Source organism: Eretmochelys imbricata, chromosome 8 (assembly GCF_965152235.1).
Source record: "Eretmochelys imbricata isolate rEreImb1 chromosome 8, rEreImb1.hap1, whole genome shotgun sequence".
In the NCBI taxonomy this organism is placed as follows: domain Eukaryota; kingdom Metazoa; phylum Chordata; order Testudines; family Cheloniidae; genus Eretmochelys; species Eretmochelys imbricata.
The window spans coordinates 95,176,025-95,196,352 of NC_135579.1; the positions used below are offsets into that span (position 1 = coordinate 95,176,025).

General features: G+C 41.4%; 1 protein-coding gene across 4 annotated transcripts in view; it reads left to right on the plus strand.

Moving 5' to 3' along the window:
- The first annotated feature begins 10,922 nt into the window (after positions 1-10,922).
- USP24 (ubiquitin specific peptidase 24) overlaps positions 10,923-20,328 on the plus strand; it is a 107,664-nt gene continuing 98,258 nt past the window's right edge. The window contains exon 1 of one of the 4 annotated variants that reach the window (XR_013346955.1): positions 10,923-11,298. Coding sequence is in view for 2 of the 4 variants with exons in the window: in XM_077825298.1 (XP_077681424.1) it covers positions 10,972-11,298 (327 nt within the window). In the remaining 2 variants the exon portion in view is untranslated. The remainder of the gene's footprint in view (positions 11,299-20,328) is intronic. The other 3 variants (XR_013346954.1, XM_077825298.1, XM_077825297.1) reach the window with 3 other exon arrangements.

Below are 20,328 nucleotides of genomic sequence, written 5' to 3' on the forward strand. Positions count from 1 at the left end.
TAACACAGTTGGAAAGAAATCTATACAGGGTGAAAGACCAAAGAGGAATGTCTCTGTTGCTTCAGCATGTGGCAATTGACTGCAGCAAATCAATACAATCTGCGGCAGGAAACTCTCAAGCGGTTTTGTTTCCTGCATATTCTATATACACACACTACAAAAAGCTGCCTTAGCCCTCAGAGCACTGCACACGAATACAATCATCCTCAGTGCATTGCACTGCAGTGCACTAGACAAATTTGCTCCTCCATAGAGTGCTCCCATCCCACCAGTGTTAGGCTCAATCTAAATTCCTTCCTAGCTAGCTAATTCTTCCATTATCCCCCACAAGCGACCTGACTCTCTCCCCCTCCTAACACTCACAGTTTGTCCCAGATGCTCCCTATCTAAAAACTGCATTGTAAAAGTGAAAATTATGTCAAGGGTGTGATTGACCACAAAAGCCACAATATTCAGCTGCAGACAGCGGTCCTTATACCACAGTCACAACATTACAGTGGATGACCTAAAGAGGAGCTCTATGGAGCTCCAAAGCGTGTCTCTTTAACCAACAGAAGTTGGTCCAATAAAAGATCTTACCTCACCCACTTTGTCTCTCTTATTCCTTTTATTTACATATGCTTCTGCATCACAGAATGGAAGATACGTATGATCAGAGGCTGTTCTAAGGTTCCTCTGAGAGCTACAGCGCACAGGTATACTGGGACAATGAAATTCTGAAATAAAATCACCTTGTTTTCAGCCCCTCCAGCCCCTAGAAGAATTCAATGAAGCTATTTGGGCATTAGGATGCTAAAGTGATCGGAACTGAGATGGGCACATGTCTAACAGATTGGAGTGATCCAGGCATCACACTGGGAAACTTCAGACGTTTGTTTCATAACGAGTGTCTTCTTTAAAATGTCACTACATACTTGTATGCAGTAGTGTTATTGTAGCCATGTCGGTCACAGGATATTAGAGAGACAAGCTGGGTGAGATAATATCTTTTACTGGACCAACTTCTTATGATGATAGAGACAAGCTTTCAAGCTTACAAGAACTCTTCCTCAGGTCCGGGAAACTTCCTCAGAGACTTTCCCAGACCTGAAGAAGAGCTCCGTGTAAGTTCAAAAGCTTGTCTCTCTCACCGGCAGAAGTTGGTCCAATGAAAAACTGATCACCTTGCCTCATTACATATTTGTGCATATTGGTTGGTTGCTTTTTTGGCCCTACGGAGAAGTATGGCCTTTCTTCCAAAAAGCCACGGTCCACTTCCTTTCCAAATCAAAGGACGGCATTTAAGGAACGTTATAACTTATAGTGATCCCTGTGTCTTCACTGTTTCATTGCCACCAAGAACCTTATCCTGCTCTTTGAAGACAGTGGAAAAGGCTTCTCTGTAATGCTCTTTCTGAATCCTTGGTCATGTGCTCACAAGCATGAATGCCCAGCCAGGTTTCCAGTGTTAACAGTAAATGAGGCATTTTAATGTAATTCAGCTTTGCTCTGATTGAGGTCTAGCACCCACTGTATTATCATCATCTTCATGCTCAGCCAGGTTTAATATCTGTGGTGGCTATGGTTGAAAAATAGCTGACAGTTATATTAAATTGCAAATCTTTGTTCCTCCATGGTGATGTCACTGAATCTTCTAAGTAGTCACATGAATCCTGGATAAGAGCTGCTGGGTTACTCTGGTGGTCTTTCCTTCCTGATTTGTTGAACGAATGCTCATATTCCATACTTAATCTAGTTTTTGCATCCTTAAAAGTGAAACATTCAAAAATTATGTAGATGCTCATTATAGCTCCTTAGTTAAGATTGAGTTGAATTTTGCACTTAAAACCTCTGTTATTTGTGAAGAATACCACATATCCTCCCCAAAACTGCTAGAGAGATGAACAGTGTGTGTCTGAATGTCTGTGGTTGTGTATATGATTGAGAGCTGATTTATGAAGGGATAGGCTTTGCATAGTATTTCCTGTTAGGAGGAAGGGTTGTTACTTTTAGTTTTGTGTTATTGTCCCTTAGTAACCTTAACTGTTTATCACAAAGGTGGGGTGGGGGGGTTTATGAATAGACTATAGGCAGAATCAGCCCAATAGCTCTGATTATGCTTAACTGGAGCCATTGTGACATCAGAGATAACCAGCCATCACGCTCCTTCTACAGCTAATTTGCATGCTATGATTTTATTGACTGCAATGATGAACTAAGTATGATGCTTTCCAGGGGTACCCAGGGTTGTGAGGCACCTCGCTATCACTTGCCCTTAGCATGTGGAAGCCTTGTCTGTGCCCACCCTGGGTCAGCTCCCCAACTCTACTAGTAACATAAGCCCATCCCTCTAGACCTGCACAGGCACTGTTCTCTCTGACAGGCACATTCCCACCTCCAAGCATCTCTCTAGAGCGTCCAGACCCTGTTCTACTGAACACCCATAGTATTCACAGAAACCGTACACACCAGTTTACCAGCTCCACCTCCAATCACAATTCTGCTTAACACACAGTACTTAGATATGTTTACAGTGAAATGATGTACGAGTTTATTTAACAAAGTATAGCGATTCAAGTGATAGCAAGTAGAAGCATTCGAAACAAAAGGTTACACAGAAAATAAAATCATAATACTCATTCTAGAGCCTAGACTTAATTAACAAGATACTCTCACCTAAAGTATTGTTCACCAGTACTTTACAACCAGGCTTCACTGTGATCTTCTGTTCATGAGACAAGTCACACTGTCAGCTTGCCTCCTCAATGAAATGTCTCTTGGTACCCTTAGATATACCAAGACAGTCCCTTGGTCCTTTTCATAAAGAAGAACTCCACTCCACCCATCCCCACCCTCCACCCTCCTGCTGATTGTTCCTTCCTGTGGCTTCCCTCTCTTGTCAATTTCTCTTGATTAGGATCCGGTTCAGTATGCAAATAGACCTCCATTGTGAAGTGGACAATACAGAATACACATATGACCAGACAGGGAGATAAGCATCTGTTAGCTCCTGCCTGAAAGGAACCTGTCTGATGTAGATCACCTCTTCTAAGATCTTAAAACACAATTTTCAGTATAGATATATAACTTCTTAAATACTATTCTTACATACATTTTGCAATGATTGTGATGACCAGCGGCCTACTGGCTCTCAGTAGAGACATTACATGCCACCTGTTGGTGAACTAATATGTATATATCTGACCCAGGCAGTCTCTGTAAACCCCTGTGCCCTCTGCCAGTTGGCACTAAGTGGTCTCTGGGTTGCACTAAGGACCATCATGAACTTCACCAGCTTGCACTCCAATTGCAAAGGTGAACTTCATTGACCTGCATTCTCTAACATAAATACATAGCAACTTGCATGTATAAATCATACCAAAACAAGACGCCCCTCTGCACACACTTCAGCTCCTGAGGAGAACATGAAAGAATAAACAGCATGACAGATGTTAGTCATATCATTTAACGCGCTACTGGAAGACACTCAGGTACTACAATAAGGAGCATGGTATAAGAACCTCTGTAGAACCGAATATTGTAAAAGCATTGCGTTTACTCAGCTCATGAGGGAAAATATAAAAATTATGTCTTTAAAATCATTTTTACTGAATCTAGAACCACAAACATTAAAATGCATCAATCATAATTGTATGATTATTGCATGACCATTACAGGGTGGAGTTATGGTTGTTTGGCTACTTTTACATGTTTAGATTTTTTTTTTTTTAATTTAACCCTATCTCTATATTTCCTGGGTTTGCAGAGTTTGTTTTGGAGAGAATCAAAACATCCTTGTCACTTTTTTTAACATTTAAATTGTGGAGTGAGAGGAAGTCTTGTAATGCTGGTCTGAGTTGAAGAGCAGAACACAAGATTGGGTACATCTACAATGCAATTAAACAGCCCCTTACCCTAAGCCCTGCGAGCCCAAGTCAGCTGGCACAGGCCAGCCGTTGGTGTCTAATTGCAGTGTAGACATACCCTATATGGTGAATCAGGAGTGAGCACTGCAGAGCAGGTATGATCAGACCGTTGAATAAGTTCTTTCCTCCCAGCTGTTTCTCTTAAATTACTGTTTCACTATTTCCATTGCTGCATCATGCTGTTCTCATTCAATGGAAACAGTGTGACACTTTGTTTTTGTATTTAAGAGAATAGCTAGTACTGTTAAAATAAAAAGTAGAGTTCAGCTCTTATGTTCTTTGACCACCAGGATGAGAAGGGGATTAGTCAGCTGCCTTGGCTGGATGTTGTACCTCTAATAGTCACACCAGGATCTGCAACTCTAGAAGTGGTTAGCTGGGGTTGGGGGAATATTGGGCTATGATACTCCCCCCTCCTCTGTAAAGCACTTTGAAATGCAGGGTTACAAAACAGAAGAAGAAAATATTGTAATTAGGATTATGTATGCACATGAGCAATCCCCTGCTGGAAACCCAGGTAAGCAACATTGGTGCAAATCACAATTTATAGCAGCTTTGCCTGAGAGTACAGACCAATGCAACTATACTGTTATCTGGCCACCAGCAGCTGTAATTGCAGGCAAATCCACAAGGCCTAGGAGTCTTGCATTTATTTGTTGTTTTTAACTACTTGCCTGTATCACATGGTGCCAAATAACACCTACAAACTCTTTGTCTCTGTTAAAATCTTCATTTATATATTTTGCCTATATTTGCCTAGATGTCTTAATATCTAACTGCATTTGTGTGTTTACTTTGTTAGGTTTCAGAGTAACAGCCGTGTTAGTATCTGTTATTATATTTGTATTTTATAGGATACCTTTCATGATCCTTACTGAGCCCTTTTGATTCCTCACTTTAAAATTTCTCTTTAAAATTGAAGAGAAGCTAGATTATTCCTTCACAACTTCACCAGAGAAGCTACTGGAGACAGAACTCTCTCCGATATCCTTTCTTCTGGTAATACAAATTGATGTGTTAAAAGAGGAGGTGCTGCAACAAATAGCTATATTAAAGAGCTGGAAGTCACCTGCTACTATAAAGCACACTCATTAGGCCATCCCTCATTTATAATGTTTTAAGTTAATATGTATTATGTTTGGGGTGAATGAAGATAGAGAGGGGATGTACCTGTAGCCAATGATTTAAGTTTATTATTCATTTATTGTGTGATTTTATGATTAATCAACATGTTATATCATATATATTCATTGTATGTTAATTAGAGTTAATTAGTAGGATTATAGAAGTATAAGATTGATCAGTATTTACAGGAAATTATGTATTAGATATAAGTAAGACAAGCTAAAATTCAAGAACCTGTAGGCTGATGCCTGCAAGATTTTAGTTTAGCTATTTTAGGCCTTGGAGACAAGAAATGCTGACATAAGTTTATGACCGAGGAATACGCTCTAAGATTATGGGAAAAAAGGCACCAAGTGGTAATGTTGCGAAAGTCTAGCCGAAAAATTAAATTTTAAATTATAAAATGCTGTAAAAGCAAATCTTGTCTCTAACATGTATCTTAACACATGGTATGTTAATGAGAACCTACACGGCCTATAGAATTCAGGGTCCCTTATGTTTCTAGGGGACACAAACCAGTAAGAGAGGGTTGACACTTCCGTGTACATGCGCAGAATGTAAGTATAGACAAAATCATTATAAAAAAGGGTGCCCACAGTGGGAAAATTGAGCTTCCTATGGGAAACTTCCAACAGGATCCATCCCCATATTGATGATCAATCCATGAGACAGCCATCAGACTCTAACACCATCTAGTAGGATGTGAGTATGTCTGTAGTTATAAATGGTGCATGGATATATTTAGGAATTGTATATGCTGTAACATTTATAACCTTGTTGGCAGCTTTAATAAAACGACTAAAAATAATGAACCTTCTTGTAATTGTGTTACTTGCCTTTGGTTTCATGTGTTCCTATGAGCTCTAAATATAAAACAAATAGAGATAACTCTTATTAAACTTAAGACTGTAGCTGCCAAAGGCAAACCCACTGTAGCATAACCATGCTAAAATTAACATTAAATAAAATAAAAGGCTACATACCTAACTAAAATAATAAAAACGACCATCTCAGCTCAAGAGCAACGTACTATTAATTTCTTAATTTATTGCATAATCCTGCCATGTTTGTTGACGGTTGTGTGTGCCAAGTTCTCACCCACAGTTTTCACCCTTCTGCTCATGGAGAGAGATGCTGTTCATTTGGCTGGCTACCAGGCTGGAAATCTCCATTATCATCATCTGACCTGCCTGCATCAGGTGCCTTATCCTAAACCATTAAAGTGAGTCAAAAAGAGTGTTCTTCCCTCCCAAACAGAACACAGCTGCTTTTATAATGCACATGACTTGCATACTCTGGTCACCCCTGGTCTACACTACAAACTTATGTCAGTATAACTATGTCACTCAGGGGTGTGGAAAATCCACACCTACCGACCGACCTACGTCCTGGTGTAGACAGTGCTGTGTCAACAGGAGGGCTTCTCCTGTCAACATAGCTACCGCCTCACGGAGAGGTGGAGTACCTACGCTGACGGGAGAAGCTCACTAAACGCTACAGTAATACAGCTACACCAGTACAGCTATGCCGCTGCAGTGCTGTAAGTGTAGACAAGCCTCATGTCCCTTCATAGAATGTCTGGAAAGAGAAACTCTTTGTGGAAACCATTAATATATATGTATTTCTTACTCCTGTTTTATGCAACTCCTATTGCTTACCTACCTGAGTTTTGAGTATTAAAAACAATAATGTACCTGTCTTTTTATTCCACTTCCCTGTATGTCTATTTATTCATAGCTATAAAGGATTTATAAACAGGAAGGTTTAATCTCATAGCAAACTCTCCTTGATAACATGTTATTCTGCTACTTCAGGGAGTCAATCCTTTAGCATAAATAAATTATACAGACAAAATAAAGGATTTGATGGCAGTATAACAAATTTAAATTCTCCTCTACTAAAATCGCCAAACATTTTGTTAGTCACTTTCAGCTACAAGGAGCTGAAGCTTTATTTATAATAGGCACATAGGAAAATAAAAACATGATCTCAAAATTTTTTTCCAGTAAATTCAAAGATTTTGGGTGAAATCCTCACTCTGTTGAAGTCAATGGGGAAACTCCCATTGGGCCAGGATGTCACCCTTTGCCTGTGCTGTGCATGCATGGTCTCCACAGCAATACAACTGTTTGTTCTCACAGAGTGAAAATGTTGCATTTGCTGTTTAAGTAAAGGTGATCTCTAAAACACAGCATTGCTTGGATCTGTGAAGAAAAGAATAAACAGCCAGTTAAAAATATAAATCAACACAACAGCCCTGCATCAATATCTCTGCAAAAGTCATTGTACTTGATTCAGTCACATCTTATTTTTAGGCTGGTTGTCTATCCAAGCTAGCTATGACTGCCATCCCAAAAGCTGTCCACAAGGTCATATACTTCTGGCACCTACCAAAACATTAGTGGATACTGCAAAATACTCTTTTGTGAGTAAGTAACATTCTTGGGGGTTCTTAGGTATTTGCATACCATTGATTCTGTAGGAACTGGTTAACTTCTGTAAAAATAACACAATCCAAATAGCTGGTAAATTCACACTATAATAGGAACACAATTAAATCAATCACTGAATACATACCCACATTCCTGGTGACCAAAGTACCCATTTTGATGCTCTAAATTAGGGGTGGAAAACCTATGGCCTGCAGGCCGGATCTGGCCTGTTGCTTAATTTCACTCGGCCCGTGGCAAGCCCCGAGCCTAGGCGCCCCGCAGGGCTGAAGCTGTGAGCACTGGCTTGCCCCACCATGGGCGGGAAGCCCCGAGCCTCGATGCCCCCCTCCCCTACCCCACGGGGCTGTGTGTGGCCCGCCATTGATTTTTTCTGTGGGCCAATGGCCCATGATAGAAAAAAGGTTCCCCACCCCTGCTATAAGCATCCTGTGACCTTAAGAACCCCTCAGTGCCAATTGGCAATGGGATTACAAGAATAGCCTGATATGTACATTCTCGTTCACCGAAGAATATCACGTGAGGTCTTAAATGAAAGCCAACGACATGTTGGTCATTAATATTGTTGTGAAATGTGAGTACAGTAACTACGTAAGGAATTATGTGTGTATATTGAGAATATGTTCCTAAAGTCTGTATCAAGGCAGAATTGACAGACAGGTTTTCTGTCATAAAAATGATGTTTATCACCTGTCTCGCCTGCATGTAAGTTAAGCATATAAGTTAACACAATGGAGACTCACTTACCTATGAAGTCAATGGGAGGGTTGTGAACTCAACAGGGAGGCAGCACACCAGAGAATATGCTATGAGGGTAGGGGTCATCCAAATTCTGAAGTTCAGACAATGAACTTTGGGGAAAATAAGGAGAAAGCAAGGAAGACAACCCTTTATCCTGCACCGAGCACGTAACTGGGTAGTACAATTACATTCACAAAAACAGGATCACAACCTGCCATGGTGGGAAATGCTGCAAAGAACATTTGGATGAGATAAACTTCTTTAGACAGAAAGTTCGCCTGTTAGGTTTAGTCTCTAGAAATCATGTTATAAATATACATGTTTTATTTGACCCTTTTGTTCCCTTTATCCTTTTTCATTGTCTCTTGTATCTTGAACCTTTGATAATAAATGTATTGTGCTTCCTTGCACCCTCCAATACCCTTCTGGGTCTCTAGGCACCACATCCTCTTTGCAATGCTCATTTGGGCGCGTTTGCTCAGCTAACCTCCTCCATCTGGGGCATAAATTCCTTCTAGTGATATCACAGGAAAAATGTGTGCAACTTGGGACCCACAATCTTCCTGGAGGATTATTTGACATCCTCCCCAGTACCTCCACTGAGCTGTAAAACATGGTCTTTGCCTGAGGGCAGTCTCCAATGAACCCTGTCTGGTGAGATGGTAAAAGGCACCTTTGGGACCGGCACTCCTGGTTTCTAAAGTGACTCTGCACTGTTATCACTCAGTGCTACCTCCACACTTGGCCAAAATGTCATCAGTTTGCCCAATATAAAATTACAGCTAGCTAGTTTCAGCACTGCTTGACTATAATAGAGCATCTATCACTACAACTGAGTCCACGGCATTCTGCTTCCCTACTACTTCTGCCTGCAAGCCAATAAGGCTTTAATTCATTCACCTGCATGCAAAATTACAGATGTAGTCTGCTGAGCTGAGTGCTGGGCTTCCTCTGTATAGCCTTAGGCAAGTCACTTAAACTCGGTGTGCCTCAATTTTCCCATCTGTAAAATGGAGATAAATCTGACCTACTCACAGTGTGTTGAGGACTAATTAATGGTTGTAAAGTGCTTCGAAAATGAAAAAGTGAAATGTAAGCACTACTGTAGGTAATATGATTGACTGAAGAGTCAACATTCAACATATTAAATGGATCAACCAGAAATGCTGGAATTTTTCTGGAGCCTGCCACATTTGAGCCTCGGCAGCTCAATGAACTCTAGTACCTCATGACTGGAGTCAGTGTGAATGAAAGTGCCCTACCTTGTTCTGGAAGGTGAATTCCAAAACAGCTCACAACTTCCACACAATTGATTTGTACGTAGTTCCATTAAAAGAGTGAGAGGAATTAGAAAGTCTATATTGCGTGACTTTTTCTGCCCATTGGTTTGTTGACATGAGGAGTGTGATGGCTAGTGACATACTGAAATACAAAATGAGTCAACATTACAATGTCAAGTTGTCCGTTGTTTCAGCTAAAAACTGTGTCTCTCAAAATCTTGATCTTCATAGATAAGTACTGTAACAAATCCAAGGCCATCTGGGACATCAATGTCACTGCATGCCATACCATGGCCACTTGGAATTTCATAAAGATAGTGAAGACGTAGACGATCCTCCCACTCCAAAAGCACAGGTCCTAATTCTTGAGTTGAAGGAGACTCTTCATTAATGGCTAGCAGTACAGAGCCTATGGCATACAGTTGAGCAATTCTAATTATAGTCAGTAGAGGATGTAATTGGGGATTGGTCCTGCTTTGAGCAGGGGGTTGGACTAGATGACCTCCTGAGGTCCCTTCCAACCCTGATATTCTATGATTCTAGGATTCTAGGATACATACACAGTACTCAGCTCATTACAGCATTATAACCAATGCCTCTTTCTTACTTGTAGTGTCCCTGATTTTAGGATCAACTTTTCCAATTTCCTCCTAAATTGCACCCACAGGGTTTGCCTCTACATCTGCAGAATCCACCACGTTTGCGCCCGCACTCCTTGAGCCTGCCTGACCATTTGCACACGTACCTCACATTTACCTCTGTCAAGTCCTCATTTATGCCACCAATTCTGCCAGCCTGTGCAAATACAGGGTTTATGGGCACGGCAGAGATGGGCACAAATAAGCAAAGCAGGCAGAGGCAGGTTTGGGAGGCTCTTTCCCAGTCCTTGCTGCCCGTCCTCTAAAGGACAGGGCGGCATTAGTCTGGAAAACCCTCGTCCACCTCTCTTTCTGTCTCCCCCTAGCATCCTCCTTCTTCTCTCCTTGCCTTGCAGCCTCCTCCATCAGATCCCTGGCAGCCCCCCTCCATTACCCTTCCCCTCCTCCTCCTCCTCCACTCCTGGGAGCCTCCATCCCACTCCCTCAGCCTCCCCTGGCACCCCCCTGCCCTGAGACCCTTCGCCCCCTCTGACTCCCCAGGAGGCGGCATCCACCCCCTGAGAGCCCCTCCCTCCTGTCCCCTCTCCCTGCCCCCGCAGCAGCCTTTTCAGGTTCCCATGGCAACCTCTTCCTCCCTCATACCCCGCCCCTGCCTCGCCTCCATTCATGCCCAAGAAGCCACGCCCCTCCCCTGTCACGTGACCAGGGCCCCAGGCGCGTTCCCCACCAGGGCTTTCCCGGCCGCTTCCGGGTGGGTGCGGGGCTCGCGGTCCTGAGGCGGAGGGGGAAGGCGGCCGTCAACATGGCGGCGCGCAGAGCGGGCAGCGCCTGAGCCCGGCTCCCGGCCCCGATCCCCCCCCCCGGCCCGGCCATGGAGAGCGAGGAGGAGCAGCACATGACCACGCTGCTGTGCATGGGCTTCTCGGACGCGGCCGCCATCCGCAGGGCCCTGCGCCTGGCCAAGAACGACATCAACGAGGCCGTGGCGCTGCTCACCAACGAGCGGCCCGGCCTGCACTACGGCGGCTACGAGCCCATGGACAGCGGGCAGGGCCAGCCGGGGCAGGGCGGGCACGGCTCGCCGGCGGGCGGGCAGGGCTCCCGCGGAGGGGACGGAGACGGCGGCGGGGGGAGCGGCGGCGGCGGCGGCGGCGGGTTCGACCCACCTCCCGCTTACCATGAGGTGGTGGAGACCGAGGTGAGGCGCGGGGGGCTGCCTGGGACGGGGCCCCTCACCGCTGCCTGGGCTCCCGGGCGAGCTGAGCGCTGTCAGCCGGTGCCGGGCTGCGCCTAACGGGCCGGCCGGTGTCGCCTCATCCCCGGGTTAACGGGCCGATCCCCCGCAGGGGCCCGGCCCGGGAGGGTGGGATAGCGACCCTGTGAGCAGAGCCGGTCCGCTCTGCTGAGCTCCCACCGCTCGCCCGGCAGCGTTGCGGGCTGCTCGGCCACCTCCTAGCCCCGGTGCACAAAATACCTGGCCGGGGCCCCGGCATCTTGGTGTAAGGGGGCTAACTCCACCCAACCTGGATGACTGGGCTACTGGGCCAAAGGCATCGGGGAGCTGGTAGGTTTCCAGTGCTGCGTTGGGGCGCTTCCAAAACTCAGTGGGTGCACGGGTGGGGACTGCTCCCTGATGTGCTGGCAGAGCAGAGTCTGATGGTAGCTTTAGCTTCTCCCACAATATGGATCCTGCTGTAGGTTGCCCCCAAAATGGAGCAGCTCTAGCCGTGGCATGTGGTAGCTAGTTTCAGCCATCATCAGCTCAATTAATTCAAGGTATCGCTGCCACTGCCCCACTGAAAGCGTTTTTTTCCTCTTTGGTGGTTGTGGAGAGAATATGCTGTATTTATTTATTTCAGTTTCTGGAAAGTGAAGTGCTTGCCATTCGCTCTAAGCATTTTAGGAACACTGCATTATCTGGCTTTGCCAGGCTTATTTTTTTTTCTTTGCCTCATTGCATCAGCCAGGTGGCTCTACACTGTAATGTTCTTTTATTATTATTATTTTATTTGGTTAAAAGAAAGAAAAAAGAAAAATTACAGTGTGATTACCTTGGTTTATTTTGCACAAATCAAAATAGAGTTGGGTTTGTTACTGGATGCTAAGTTAATACAGATAGAAGTAATGGGAATAAGAATAAATGGCAACTTAAAAGATGGTGAACTGAAATAAAAATGCTTTAAAATATTGATTTTTCAAACATTATAATTTAAACTTATCTGTATTTCAGAATAGCTTTTTGATAAAGGTACTGAAGAATATTGCCCCTTCACAACTTTGCCTCTTCCTACTGGTCTGCTTTTGTCTCTTCTCTCGTCTCTTCTCTGTCAGTTATGCCAGCCTTGTCATCAACCCTTATGCCAGCTTCTCATGCAAACCTCTTCATGCCTCCTATGCTGCCTCTCATGTGGATGCCTTCTCTGACCTTACGTGTAAAGCCATTACCCTTTCTTCCTTCAAATCTGAATTCAAAACTCACCTTTCCCATGATGCCTTTAAGAAATGAGGCAATAAATGTCTAGATTGTTGAATGTAGGGGGAAGGCTGGTGCTTATCTCTGTTTTTTAACGTTGCTATTATATGCGTAGGGGTGTGTGTGTATATATATACACAAGCTGTACCCCTACTTTCACTGCATCACTTTACTTAGGCATATCTTAGGAACGTGAATAGCCCTGTTGAACTCAATGCGTTAAATCTTCAGTAGATGTGCTATGATGAATTATGTTACATGCATAACGTTACTCATGTGGAGGTGTCTGCAAGATCGGAACCATATATTTAAATCAACAAGGTTACAATGGGTAAACCACAAACTGTTTTTTAGTGTCTGCCTTGGAGAGGCTAGTGGGGGACAGGTATCGTGATCCCAATATGTGTGATCTGTTGTCAGTAAGCAGTTTATGACCAAAGAAGGGATATTTAACGTCTTTAATTTCAAATAAACGTGTATAGTTACACATGAGATAAGATGCTTTTTTCAATATGATATTTAAAGGGACATGGGTCATTTAAACATTACATTTGTCTTTTTTTTTAACCTATTCTTGTTACAAATGATATCTAAGATTGTGATACTACCTCTGATAGAATAGAGGGGGGAAATTCCTTTGTTTGTGTATTTGATGCTTTGTGTATAGTGAACTTCACTGTTTCCCTTTCATAGTAAAATATTTCCCTTTTAGTGGTAGTGTTACAAAAACTAGGGAAACAAACAAAATACGGAAAATATGACAAATTGCAGAGGGTTTAGGAGCATTTGGGAGTACAATTTCAGCAATAGGATCCACACAGATGCAAGGGTTCTTCCACAGTGACAGATCTGATTACAAGATTGAGAGCCTAATTTTTTGTAATGTAAAAGTCTTACTCACAGGAATAGTTTAGGGAACAAAATTAGATGTTTTTGTATTGCATTGTTACGGTTCTTTACTTATTCCAATTTTTCCTCTTTAAGGTATGAGCTGTGACCAGCTATTGTATTTTGTGTTCATTTTTTTAAATTGTAACCTGGAGCATTCCTATATATACTCATATTAGGAGACTACTATAATAGACACCTTCTGAAGCAGAGCTTCAGGATATACAATTGGTTAAAGAGACACAGACCGCTGAGAAATATTTGTTTGCAGCATAAGATGCTCTTTCTCTTACTAATGCTAGCTTACATTATTAAAAACTAAAATGTAAACTGGATTTTAAAATGTATTAATTTGTTTTTCTCATCTTGGACAATGAAAATTAAGTTCTTAATGTTCTTAATGTTGCAGTGTTCAGGTTCAAACACTGCAGGGGAGTTGCTTGAGCGGGACTGGTTATGTTTTATAAAAGCTTGTCTTTACAAAATTAAAATTTTGGCCAAATACATGTTGATGCTTTTTCTTGTTTCCTTATAGTAATTTTAGATGCCCCCTTTGTGCTTCAGCTGAGTTGTTTCTGGGATAATTTTAATGAGTTTTAAATAAGGTGTTCTCTCGAGAATCCATGAAACTTACCAGAGAAAAATATTTCCACAGCATTTGGATATTCCTAGAAATGCCTATATATTATGTTTGTTGTGATTACTAGAGTTGCATGTTAAGCACTTGTATTCACAATTTTTGATAAATAAGCAAGGTGATGGAATTTAGAATAGTCCTATAATTCACTTGCTGATTATGATGCATGCCATTATGGTGGGTTATATTATTGCAGAATTCCTACCCTGAGCTACCAAAAAAGTCTGTTCAACCATCATCAACTCCATCCATCTTGGAGATGTATAACGGGGAGCCTGTTTGCTTGCTGCATTATCTGCCTGTGTGGGCATGGAGTCCATTAAATTTAAGGCTTAAAAAAAACCCAAAACACATTTGACATTTTGGAGACACTTCTGCGCTCTTAATTCCCCTTATACTGTCCTGTTCTTTGAGGCCCCATGGGACTGGGGCTTTTGAGCCTGAGGCTTGCAAGAGGAGATTGTGTCTGTGTCTTGGTGGCTCTGGGGTTGTGGGATCTCTTCTCTTTGGAACTTATGGTAATAACTTAATAAGTCCTCTTTAGAAATTCAAATCCTTTTTTATTTCAAATCCTGTCTTAGTATGGCATGTTTCTGATTTTAAGGTTTATTCTCTTGAATTACAAATGATAAACTTTGATTCAATGATTAAAATGCCAAAACTGCTTGTAAATATATGCTACGTACATTTAATAATAAAGTCAGTGATGAAGTACACTGTAATTGCATAAATAATATACTTGTTAATTTGTATTTACATTGCACGTTAGGGATATGCAGTCTAAAACTAGACAAAGCCAAAGGATGAGAATCTAAAAGTTGGAGTGTTCAGATAAAATCCCAAGAAAATACAGGAAAGGAAGAATTTAATCAGGAAGGTAATATCTTGATCAGGAATACTCCGTAGTACATTAATAAAAGTGATGTAATTAATAACATCTCTTGGTTTAAGCTTCGTGGTGAATGGGTGAGTTTCAGTGAGCAAGGCCCAAGGGTCTATCTGCCTGTGCCCACCTTCAGTGACTGGATTAAACATTTGTTATGTGTGGAGAAGAGCTAAGGAACTTTCTCATCCTTTGATGATAGTAGGGAGGATTGTGACTGTTATATTGTTACCATCCTCTAAATGGATCAGAATAAAAATTCTCCTGTGAAGTCAGAAACTGATCTTAAAGAGAGAATATGGTGGTGGTGGTAACTCTCTTACTCTGGTTATTGAGAGGAAAATTTAGAGGGCTGGGAGCTCATTATATAACTTAAACCTTGCAATATGACAGAGTAGTAACGTGCTGTGTGCTTCACCCATACTAGATGCACTTGCTGATCTGCAGTTTTATGTGTTAGTTTCATTTCCTAACTTTACAATTAAAAAGAATCTGGAATTCATATTAGTTTTTCAGGTTTTTTAGATAGGAATTTCCTTGGTGCTCATTCCCTAGTATCTGAACAGTTCACATACCTGAGGTGTTACTGCATTTTTCAGCTACCAGTCTAATTAGCAGTGATGACTGGGAAACTGAAACTATGTGATTCAGTGTCTGATTCTTGCTGTAGTCTGAACCAGTGTCACTGCACACCAAGAGCCAGTAGTACAAAGTTTGATCAGTTTCATCAGGATAAAGCTGTGTACCTTCTATCTCTGTGAATCTGGTTGTTAGTTTTGACCTGAATTAGGGGTCTCCTGCTCTCTTTCTCCCCCCTCTTATCTTCTCCACTGACTGACACTTGTCTCGAGTGCTGAGCAGGGCAGAGCTGAGGCCCTTGCTCAGTACTGACTTCAGGGGGACTGCAAAATGGGATCCTCCAGCTTGGGGAGTACTGAGCAGGCCTTGCAATTCTTGAGCATGGCCAACCCTTGAGATGGGATAGCAAATATAAAGTTCTGAAATGTATGAGATATGAAAAGACAGCATGTTTTCTGTTCAGCATTTACTTCTGGCATATAATGCTGTTTAAAAGTCAGTGAACACAAATTATAATAATAGCATTCAGCATACACTAGCATATTTCTGCTGTTTCTGTTGAACTTCATGTTAGCATTTTAAGACTTGCCAGAAAGTATGCACGGTAGAGTAATTGCCTCTCTGTTAAATCTATTTCTAGATTATCACTTAACAAGTGGCACACAGTGCAGGGATGTTATGCTTTTTTAGATGGTATGTTTTTCTAGATGGTATGTTTCAATACAGTTCATGAACCTGTGGATGGAATTTATTTTTTACTACAGGATGTTTTTCTCTGGACAGAACTGTGGTGGTCTGGTGAATCACATTGTATTAGTGTGTTTGCCTTAAAAAAGTTTCCATTTTTTGTAATACAAAATGGAAGAGCTTCAGGCATATTATAGGTTACAGAATGGGTTTGTATTCCACATTTTCAGTTGGAGTTCTGTTACCTCTGTATAATTCATACTGCAGGTGTAAATAGATTTATAAATGATTGAGTGCTTTATGTAGTGGTGACTGTGAAGGCAAATGTGACCATTATGCAGTCGCTAATGTACGCAGAAACTTGGATGTTAGAATCTGTTATGTTGAGTGAGGGAGAATGTTGGCCAGAACAGAGATGACACTGGATACGTATTGAATGCTGGAAGAATGTCACTTTAAGATAACATGAAGGATACCAGATCAGCTGCCCCTTTTCTTCCCCCCAAGTACTGCAGTGTCAGCCTGGGAGGGGATCCCTGATCATGGTGTGAAAACTGTATGCCTCATCCACTAGCCCAGTGGTTCTCAACCAGGAGTACACATATCCTTGGGGGTACAAAGAGGTCTTCCAGGGGTTACTCAACTAATTTACATCAGTGTTTCTCAACCTAGGGGTTGCACCCCTAGGGAGGTCACGGGTTGGGTTAGAGGGTTGCAAGCGCAGGGCTGACATTAGGGGGTGGCAAGCAGGGCAATTGCCTAGGGCCCCATGAAGGTAAGTTACAGACTTCAGCCCTGCTGCGTGCAGTTCAATCTTCAAACAAGGCTCACAAGTGAAAAACAGCCTGAAATATCACGCTGAAATGTAAGTACAATATTTATATTCAAATTGATTTATTTTATAATTGTAGGGTAAAAATGAGACAGCAAATTTTCAGTAATAGAGTGCTGTGACACTTTTGTATTTTTATGTCTGATTTTTGTAAGCAAGTAGTTTTTAAGTAAGGTGAAACTTGAGGTATGCAAGACAAATCAGACTCTGAAAGAGGTACAGTAGTCTGGAAAGGTTGAGAACCACTGCACTAGCCCAGAAGTAAGGCTGCTACCACTGAGCCATCCTGATGCACTGAATATATTTCGTATGTCATGGTTGAGAAAAAGGGAAAAATTATAAATTCCTCTTTGTATGTAGACTGAAACTTGAACTATACAGCAAGCTAGTTTATTTACTTAGAGTGAACTAACTTTTAACTAAATGTCATTGCAAATAGGTGAGGCCTATCGATTACAGTTAATCTTGTTTGCATCTTCATGCGCATCTCACCAAGAAAAATAAAAACTGAATGTCAAAATTCAAAGAAATGCCTCCCCCCCCCCCCCCAAAAAAAAGGTTTGATTATTTTTGCTACTCTTCTGAAACAGAATTAAGCATCACAGTAGGGTTTCGGTTGCCCCAAAAGGTCCTCCCTGTATAAGGCAAAACACCTTGGACCAGCTAAGTTATACCTGCTTATACAAGTCTTGATTGGGCCCTGTTAGCATAACATAAATTGAATGCATATTAGATTTATTCCAAACGGCAGACAAATTGATTTGGAAAAAATATAGAAATCTGCACACCACATTCTTTAAACATGGATTTTAAATTAAGCTGTTTTCACAAGAAGTATGAAGTGTTTACTCTTTTCATATATCTCTTGCTGATCATAATAGAAGCTGTTGTACATGCTTGAAACAGGGTTGTGAATGAATGATGAAGATGAATGTCAATTTTTTAGCAGTAAATCTACATACTTTCTCTTCAGAGAGTGGTATCAGAAAGTGAGCAAAATGTGTAATTCTCTGTCAGGAGATTGACTTCTGTAGAAGGAAAGGAAGAAAGCAAGAAAACTCAAGAAGTCTGCTTGCCATACAGACTTCCTTAAATTTGAGCATTTACTGAGCCATATAGGAAAAATTCTTCTCCCCTTATGGCCCAGTATTGAGTATATTATGATAAAGCCTCTCCAGTGAAAAATCCTGTCATACTTAAAAGCAGAAGTGCAATATCTTTTTCAGCTTGATTGGCTTTTGTTGAATGTGCAGGATTCTACTCAACCAGCTTCCTTTTATTCCTACTAACATTGCAAAGTGAAATGTGTAGTAAAATTTTAAATTTTGTTTTATAGTGATGTCTTGCCTGGGAGGGAAAGGCTCAAAATGGAGCAGACCCACCAGTGTGCAGAGACCAGATGCAGGGATTCTGTAGCGAGGAGCAGCAAGGGTTTTGGTAGGCAAGCCAGCAGAATGCTGGAAGCATGACCAGAGAGTCCACAAATTCTGTGTGATCCAATAAGAAACCATGACTGATATTAAACTCCCGGAATGTAGGAGCAACCATGCATGTTATAATGGTTGTAGTGTCTCTTTGGATATTCTCTTACTCTGTTAAATGGTTTCTAACCATCATTACTGTGATCTTGTTGTTAAAGTGTGACTAATAGATTGTATGCCTTCTAGCTGTCCCTGACTCACTTTAAATACCACTTTAAATACCACAAATCTTCATCAATTTGTGATGTATGAGTTTTGGTTCCACTTTATACCATATTGCACGAGGATACCTTTGTACTATAGACTCATCCAAGATTGTTTTCAAAGGTAGTTTTATGTTCTAGGTAGAATTCCATCATTCTGCCAACATTCTTCCCACGTTCTACCTCATAGAAAAGAGGCTTTGTAAGGGAAATGGGCCGGTAACCTTTGTGAACAATGTGACAGCAGCAATTTTTCACTAGCTATACTGTACGCATCTCAAAACTGTGTTGCAATAATGAGGCGAGAGAGTAGTTTTGTGTTTAACGGTAATGTGACTCAGGAAGTGTGGATTCTGTTCCTGGCTCTGCCACAGATTTACCATGTGGCTTTGGATATAGTTCTCTGTGCTTTTGGATTCCTTCTGTAAAATGAGAATAACGATACTTGTCCACCACATAAGTGTACAGTGAACATTAAGGCTTTTAAAGTGCTTTGACATCATTGCATAGAGGGAGCTGTATGTTTGCAAAGAATAATTCTTTTGTCATGTGTGATAAATCTTAGTCTTTAACTAAACAAATGTGTTAAATTTAACCCCATGATCTTGCTGTGAATTTCAGACAGTCCTGTTTATTGCACATAGTGATTTTGAATTATACAACATGAAGATCTTTGCATGTAATTCTGGAAGTTTTTACAATGTGTTTTACATAAGAATTGGCCTTGTAAAATAATTAAGTAATCAAATAAAGGTTTGTGGTGGATGCTGTCATTAAATTCCTGTCTAGCTGCCATGTGGCTATCAAGTGGTATTAGAATTTTAACACGCTTCCAGTTCTCTGCACTTGCATTTCTAAAGACTACTGAGTAAGCTAGAGTACGTTTCTTGGTTTTGCCTGTTTAAATTTTTCAGCACTTTTTTTTTAAGTAACTTGACATATCTTTCACTGTTTACAAATCTTGATGGGCCAAGAGTAGAGACAGATACCAAGAAACTACTTGAAGAGGGTAGTACTGGATGAGAATTAGACTGAGTTGCTAATGCTAAATTCTAGCTTTGTATTCAGAGGACTTGCAAATCACTTGGCATGTAATCTGCAGTGTATTGAAGTAGTTGTCACATAAAAATTAATGCTTTTAAATTACTAGATTGACTCAGGACACATGTTATAGAGGTGATGTTTGTAGTCCATGCAGATGAGAAGTCGGCTTCTCAGCTGGGCAGGAAGTCTCTTTGATATAACATTCTCTAGCTGCATTTTCTGGTCATCTTCCCAGTCTAAAGCACTATTCTGTGGCAGATGTTTAATAAGGAAGTGAAATACTGAAGGAAAATGGGGATAAAAACAAATTGCCAGTGTTAGAAGTTAATTCCAGCAGATCATTAGGAATGCTTTTGGATTAGCAAACAGTAGCTCTTTGTAAGAAGAGGGCTGGGAGGGTACGGGAAGTGCTTATTTATTTGTAACCCTTATTTTCAGAAGCCCTTGGGTATGTTAAATTTGCAAGAGGAATAGTTTTCAATATGTAAGTTTCTGCCACACTCTAAGCCAAATTCAGAGGA